The 7,949-nt window shown below is 50.5% G+C and overlaps 1 protein-coding gene across 1 annotated transcript; it reads left to right on the top strand.

Moving 5' to 3' along the window:
* Positions 1–2,586: 2,586 nt before the first annotated feature.
* LOC123116400 (serine/threonine-protein kinase UCN-like) lies at positions 2,587–4,075 on the top strand. Its single transcript, XM_044537360.1, has one exon. The coding sequence runs from the start codon at positions 2,690–2,692 to the stop codon at positions 4,010–4,012; it is 1,323 nt and encodes a 440-aa protein (XP_044393295.1). The 5' UTR covers positions 2,587–2,689; the 3' UTR covers positions 4,013–4,075.
* The last annotated feature ends 3,874 nt before the right edge of the window (positions 4,076–7,949 follow it).

Raw genomic sequence — 7,949 nt, forward strand, 5'->3', positions numbered from 1 at the left:
TCGCGATTTGTTAAAGACTATATATGCCCGCGGATCATCTGTTGTGATCGAGCATGAATTAACAAGATGATTGCAATGGATCGAGCTACTATCTCTGTCCTATAATATAAGAGCGTTTTTGACACTGAAGTAGTAGATGATAATAATGGCGAGGCGGCGAATTAGTGTTGTGAGAGGGATATGCATGGCTCCCATGACTACTAAATTAGCGTGCACGAAGCGACGTGATCCTGCGTCCTCCTCCTGCAGCCTGATGCGTGACACGCACGGACACGCCACGCTTACCCACGTTCTCTAATCATGTCTGTGATTGGGTAATCATTGGTTCATATAGGAACATAATAAGCAGGTTTCCATCGAGTAATGACAGCCACCAACCAGGGTCTAAGCCTTGACTGCGCCGGGCAATCTCATACATACATGTGTCATGCAATCGTTGAGCCCAACGGCGAACTGCTTGGCTCTCGTCTCGGTGGGTTGGAGCTTTTTGGTTGTTGGTTGAGGCGTCACGGCGCAACCTGCAACCCTTGTACTGCTACAGGTCAGGTTACGTGCCCTGGAATTCAGGCAGCAGGGGCTCCACGAGGAATTATACTACAACCTGAAGGCAAGACAGAATTGAGAGACACGTAACGATCGGATCGGGCCAAAAGCAAACGAAGGCTGCATAAATAAATTTTTCAAAACGGGAAGAAATGTACGTACGTGCTGTAATTCTCTGTAGCACCAGCTGCGTTGTAACACGTACGTACAGGCACGCTGGCAATCCCTGAGGACTCCGTTGTCTCTGTCGGAGAGCCGATCGACGATCAGAAGAGCTCGTTGTTTGCTCTGGCTCGGGTCTGGGCTTCAGGGGCTGTGTTTGGAAGCCTCCTGTTCCCCGCTGATAAGAGGAGCAGTGGCGTGGTCGCGCCTTGCTTCTCAGACAGATTCACAGCACTGACGAACGAACGGACACTGTTAGTCTGTTACTGTACGTAACGTACTGAACCCGATCGCTGTGGCCGGTGGGCAGGCAGCCTGCTAGATGAGATGCAATCTTGGTGTGGTTCAATGATCTAGGGCCCGTTTCTGCTCTGCCAGAGATCTTACCGGCGAATTGTGGCATGGCTGGCTGCCACAAGTGGCAATTCCGCTTATGCAGTAGCAGGGGGCGGCATGAGTCACACGCGCACAGTACCTGAATTGCTCTACTGGCACTTGGCAGCAGATGTACGTATCATCCTGGTTCACAGTAACTGTAAATTCACACGCGGTTCAGTAAACTGTAAATCCAGATTGATCCACACGTGTTATCTGCCATAAATGTACACGTCTTGTTAGCATGTTTTATAAAAAAAAAGTGAGAGCCTGGGCCCCCATGTCATGTCAAGGCGATCGAGCCGGAGTGAACAATGAACGGATCTTCCTTTTTCTCTTTCTTGCGAGGAAACAATGGCTAGATCCACAAGTTTTTTTTTTGGCTGTGATTAAACCACCGTCAGTTAATTCGAGGATCGTGCAAATGTTGGCGCCCGGTCAATGGTCTTGGCAAAAACGTAATTCCGATCGAGGACTACTTCATCATCATGCATTTACGCAGCTTTGGCAGGTACGTCGACAGCAGTTAGAGTTCATCCAGTAGGAGTACTATAGTGTACTACATTGCACGGACGTGTACGATAACTCAAAGACATGGCGAGCCGCATCCCAAGCAAAATTTCACGGAGACGCGACGCGTACGACACGTCCTATCGAGGCCATCATCTTTTGTCACATGCCAATCGCGGCCATCGATTAGGGTTAGCCCGTGCGGCATCCGAATCTACATGTGGATGTTCCGTTGCATCACGGTCACATGATTGATGCCTTGTGGTGGTAGTAATTATTTTCTATCCATTTGAATGCTTGTCAAGTCTCTGAAACAATATCCTCTGATTCTTGCAGTCAAAATCATTTGAATGCTCTTGGGCTCCACGCCCTTGTTCCAACAATTCATCTGCATCAATTGTCTAAATATTTTTGCGCACGTATTACTGGCTCCGTTTTTAAATATTTGTCTTTCTAGAGATTTCAACAAGTAACTACATACAAAGCAAAATGAGTAAATCTACACTTTATAATATATCTACATACATTTGTATGTTGTAGTCCATTTAAAATGTATAGAAAGAAAAATATTTGGGAACGGAGGGAGTAGAAGTGAGTGGACAAACGGCGCCAAAACCCTGCCTCGTTGCATCCGGACTGTTGCTGCAATCCAAGTGAAGACTGGCCATGCAACTTTGCCACCTATAAACAATTCAAACTTCTCTCGATTATGTTGATAAGTTTTGTTATCCACGGTGCTCAATGCCACAAGAAATTCTCAAATTAGACCCAATTAGATGACTCTAGCTTGGCATGGCACGGACTATTACAAAATGTATTTTTTGGGAAAAAATAACTTTCTCGGGGATAAAACTGACTGACTGACTGACTGACGAGGAAAAACGCCAGAGCCACGCCGGAGACACCAACAAAGCTCTGTCGAAATGGCATGGCCGCTCTGTTTCAATATAAAATGGCATGGCCGATCAGACCGTGCCGGCCCCTCCCCACCTTTATATGAACACGTCCTCGCAAGCCCCTTCGCAGCCCGACACTCACGAGCCACGGCGCGCAGCAGGCCGCACGCATCGACACGACGTGCGTGCCCAGTCACGCGATCATGCAGCCCGTGGCCGGCACGGGCCTGATGGACATAGACCTCGGCGCGGCGCGGGCGGCGCGGGTGCTGGGCCGCGGCGCCATGGGCACGGTGTTCCTGGTCGCCGCCGACGAGGCCGAGGCCGAGTACGTGCTCAAGGTCTTCGACAAACGCTCCCACGCGGCGGCGCCGCCCGGGCGCGCGGAGGACGCGGCGCGCCGCGCGCGGTGGGAGGTGTCCGTGCTGTCCCGGCTCGCGCACCCGCACCTGCCGTCGCTGCTGGGCCGCGCCGAGACGCCCGACCTGCTCGCGTGGGCCATGCCCTACTGCGCCGGGGGCGACCTCAACGAGCTCCGCCGCGCGCAGCCCGATCGCGTCTTCTCCCCCGCCGCCGTCAGGTTCTACGCCGCCGAGCTCGTCTCCGCGCTCGCCGACCTCCACGCCGCCGGGATCGCCTACCGCGACCTCAAGCCTGAGAACGTGCTCCTACGCGCCGACGGCCACGTCACCCTCACCGACTTTGACCTCTCCCGGCTGCTCCCGCCCAAGTCCCCTTCCGCCTCCACGTGCACCTCCGCCTCGTCGCCGTGCTCGTCGGCTACGCCGTCGCCCACGGCGCCGAAGCCCCACGGCCGACAGTACCGCCACCTGCGCCGAATCTTCGCGAGAAGCGAGTCCTCGGTGGCCGCGTCGTCCGGACAGGAGCCCCACAACCTGGCATGGTACCTTAACAGAAGCGACGGCGGCGTCGACAAGCTCAAGAAGGCCAAGTCAGCCAGGGCGTCGACGTCGTTGGGCCGCGGCAAGAACCACGCGAGCTTCCGGTCGGCCGCGAGCGGCGGCGTCGCGTGCGAGAGGTCCTTCTCGTTCGTTGGCACGGAGGAGTACGTGGCGCCGGAGGTGGTGAGGGGCGACGGCCACGAGTTCTCCGTCGACTGGTGGGCGCTCGGGGTGCTCGTGTACGAGATGGCGTTCGGGAGGACGCCGTTCCGCGGCCGGAACCGGAAGGAGACGTTCCGGAACGTGCTGCTCCGGGAGCCCGAGTTCTCGGCCGACGTCGGGCGGCGGTGGCCGGACCTCACCGACCTCATCTCGCGCCTGCTGGACAAGGATCCCGCGAGAAGGCTGGGCTTTTCCGGCGGCGCCGACGAGGTCAGGGCGCACCCGTTCTTCGCCGGGGTGGCGTGGGACTTGCTCGGGGAGGTGTCCCGGCCGCCGTACATCCCTCCGCCGGCTGATGACATTGTGGCGTGCGAGGGGTTCGGCGTGGTAGATTACTTCCAGAAGCTTCACCAGCCTCCACCACAGCCGGATGGCTCGCCAGAGTCCTTGCCAGAGTTCTGACGTTCGATCGTTATTTCACCGGCTATGTCAGTTTTACCGTTTTGCATTTTTTTGGCATGGTAATACGTGTCTCATTCATATCATAAAGAACAAAATACAAGTCACGTAAGAACCGACATGACAAAACTGAAAAGATAACAGAACATTTCTGAGCTTAACACTAACGCCCGTCACCTGCCTCCGGCACCACCACAGCAGCCACCGAAAAAAAGAATGACGGATCACCTCCTCACCCGAGCTCGACGCGGCTCCATCGCTGATATCCAGCTTTGCGGACCTCCAAGGTGGCTCACCAAAAGTGAAGCCATTGACGTTGAACGAATCAGACCGGGGCAACACCCCGGACACGCCATCGAACTCCAGATCTGGCACCCCACCACGATAAGACGTCGAAGAAGGAAACCATACCTGCCATCCACGAACCACGAACCCAACACACGTTTCGTCTTCTAGATGTCGTCGATGCAGACCACAATCTGCATCCGCTTCTGGACTACCTCCCAAGCTCCACAGCGACGCTGGAGCAAACGTCGTCGCAACGACGGAGCCCGAGGACACGGGTCCACCACGAGGATGCCGCCGCCGCCACGCCATCCTTGCTTGAACAGACTGATTTCCAGATCCATTCCCAACCATAGGACCGATGACCTTGTCAGGAAAGGATCTGAAGAATATTTATTCAGCATCGTCATCGTCGCCGCCGAAGCAAAGACGATGAACAACCTAAAAACCTAGACTACGGATGAGTAAAAACGATCCACACGCGTGGATCCGGCGACCCCCCTCACCACCAATGACCGAAGTCGCCGGCGGAAGGGAGCCGCCGGAGAACGGCGTTGGAAGATCGGCCCCTGGCGGCGGCTAGGGTTGCAGCCGCCAGGTACGAGAGGAAAACCAAAGAGTCGCCGTTGGGTTTTACCGTTTTGCACCTTAGAGAATCACTATATCTTGTGACAAGGGTTTACTTGTATTGTTCTTGTCGTATGTGTAAATACGACACGAGGATTATGCTAGAGTAAGTTTTGCTTCGCCAAAAAAGAAGACAAACTCTCTTGTTTCAGAAAATATCGATAACATTTTAGAGCACAAAAGTTCTTTCTTCTTTTCTAATAGTTTTTTTGGTTTTGGCGAAAAGGTCAAAAGCCAAATGTAGATTAAAACCAGCCCTTACAAGATTTTTCTTACACGCAAGTTGTTGTTGTTGTTGTTGTTTTGCACCGCATGTCTCCCTTCTGCATCCATTGACGACATACTGTGAGCAAAATAGTTGTCGCCTCTGGGCCTCCATTTAAGTGGAGCAATCTCGATGAAACCCAGAAGCTTGAAGCAACAACGTAAGTGAAGTGGTGGATGCACACACCAGAAGACGTCCTTCACGATCTAGATAGACATATCATCATCCTGGAGAAGTTGAGACCGAGGAGAGCCAGAAAACCTCTCAAGTTCTTCGACGGAACCTTATCTATCTGAGCTTTATCAGACAAGTATGTGGTTATCGTTTGATCAAATCCTAAGACTCGTATGTCGAAATTGATTTAGCGAAATATAGGTGTCTATCAAGCTTCAGACATGTAACCCAAATCAGTGTCACGATTCTAACTTTCTATGCAATCATTTTAATGTGATTTCAGTTTTTATCGCCTACTTTGACATTTTCTTTCTTTCTTTTTTTGAACACAGTACAGGCGCAGACGCTCATATGTACGCATATACACATCCATATGAATTCAGAAAAATATGAGCATCAATATTAAGTCTAGAACGTAAACCCTCGTAGGCTGGGGATATGTCCTCCTGACCATCCGGCCATAGATTAGTTTGCACTTTGATTTTTTTTAATAAAATAACTTATTTAACATATTTTCATTTAGATTAACCCATTTGGCAACTGTTTTACCCGTTTCTACTCCCTCTAACACTAGTTTTGTTCGCTTTTACACCATTTAGCGATATATCACGGTTCTGTTAGCCAGGTATATGTGGCATGTTACGTCACAAATTCCGTCCGGTCATTTTTTCCCGCGCCTAAACCAGTCAATGGCTTAGGCAGACATGATTTTTTGTCACGGTCGTCATGTGTACTTACACAGCAATTAGCTAGCCTTGATGAGTTTCTCCGCCGCATCACACAACTCCCTTGTTTATTGCTTCCACCTCATTCTTCTTCACCGCATTTGGTCGCGGGCGTTGCATCATAATGGCCATAACTCTGTCAACGTTTTATCTGAAAAAAAAACCATTAGAGGAGTTACATGAAACCAAAAATACTTTTGAAGGGTAAAAACTGTCAAAACTTTCGCTAAATGGGGTACGCAATTCAGTTGAAACTCCATTTAATGGGGTAATTCGAGTAATAAAAAATATTAAATTACCAGTATTGACCAGTACAGCCAACTCTTCAAGAAGTACTACTACGGGCAAATTTGACAAATTTGATCTGTGGACGAAATCAAATCACAAAATAAACTGCCCGTAAAACTATTTCACGCGGCTGACCTTTTTGTGTGACGCGCGACACGAAGGCGTCACACTACACTGTGCAACGCCTCACGGATAGGCGCTACACGCCTGGCCAGCATTGCACCCCAGACTGCCTAAAAATTGCTAAGTCAATGTGCAGATCCTAAGAGCTAGGCGCTGCACTGTATACTGTGGCGCCTAGCTCTCAGGCGCTGCACTAGTGGTTGCACTACAAAATGAAGCAACCACTAGTGCAACGCCTAGAAGCTAGGCGCTACACTGTATAGTGTGGCACCTATCTCTCAGGCGCTGCACACTGACTTAGTAATTTTTGGATCACACGGGTGCGACGCTGGTCAGGTGTGTAACGCCTATCTGTGAGGCGTTGCACAGTGTAGTGTGGCGCCTTTGTATCGGGCGTCACACAAAAGGTCAGCCACATTAAATAATTTCACGGACAATTCATTCTGTGATTTGATTTCGTCCATAGGTCAAATTTATCAATTTTACCACTACTACGTCCCTAGTATTCCATATCGCTGGATCAAGAATTAATCGAGTCCCGTACCAATGTACGTACGGCAATTCATATCGCTGACCTGACCTGCACATTTGGGGTTAAAAGCCTGCTTGCGGCCGGTTGTAGAACTCCACATGTCACACTTCTCCATAACTTCGCTTCCAATTACTTCAATCCAGTTACACGTTCTACGGTCTATAGCTTCGAGTCTTCCTGTTTCACATCCGCAGACTGCAGTCCATTCGTTAGATCTTCACTCATTTGCATTAATTGGAATCAGGACGACTGGCAATCTGGCATGGCCCCCTATTATTTGGGAGAGTTTATTTATTCTTCAACAGTTCCAAAGGCTGACAAGTGTGCCCGTCCGATACATTTGGAATGCTTGTTGGAGGCACTTGGCGCTACTGTTTCCAGTTGATCTCTTCCTCTTGCGCTTGCAGGCAGGTCACTAATAACGAGGGTACTGTTAACTAATTCCTTAAAATTGGCGCTTAGCGACTGACGGGTGACCGGTAATTAAACAAAGAAGTTCAGAACAATGTGAGCGCACTCGACAGTGGCAGCCGGCTACCTCGCCAGCGGCATTAGCCACGCAGTTAACTAGTTATGGGCGATCTAATCGGAGACACTGGGTGGGAAATAAACTAATTAAACAGGGCCGGTCACTTTTAGCCGCGTAATTTACAAGTGCGATCGGGAGGTTTTGATGGGGAATGTTCGAGCGTTAGGGGACACTACTGGAGCTTTACTACTTTTGTGAGCACAAATTTTGGGAGTAGATATATCCACGGGCCACCGCGCAGGAGTTGGCTTCTGCAACCTTTTCTTTGGGCTAAGCAACTGATCCAAGAAGCAAAAGTAACGATATTTTTTCATTATCAATGTGCATGTTTGCTATTGTATGTGCTTCTGGTTGATTATTGCCCAGGGCCTAATTTATGTTGTCACGCTTAT

Source organism: Triticum aestivum, chromosome 5B (genome assembly GCF_018294505.1).
Source record: "Triticum aestivum cultivar Chinese Spring chromosome 5B, IWGSC CS RefSeq v2.1, whole genome shotgun sequence".
NCBI lineage: Eukaryota > Viridiplantae > Streptophyta > Magnoliopsida > Poales > Poaceae > Triticum > Triticum aestivum.

Excerpts from the sequence above, each read along its gene's own strand:
- LOC123116400 (XM_044537360.1), top strand. The coding sequence starts at position 2,690 with ATGCAGCCCGTGGCCGGCACGGGCCTGATGGACATAGACCTCGGCGCG.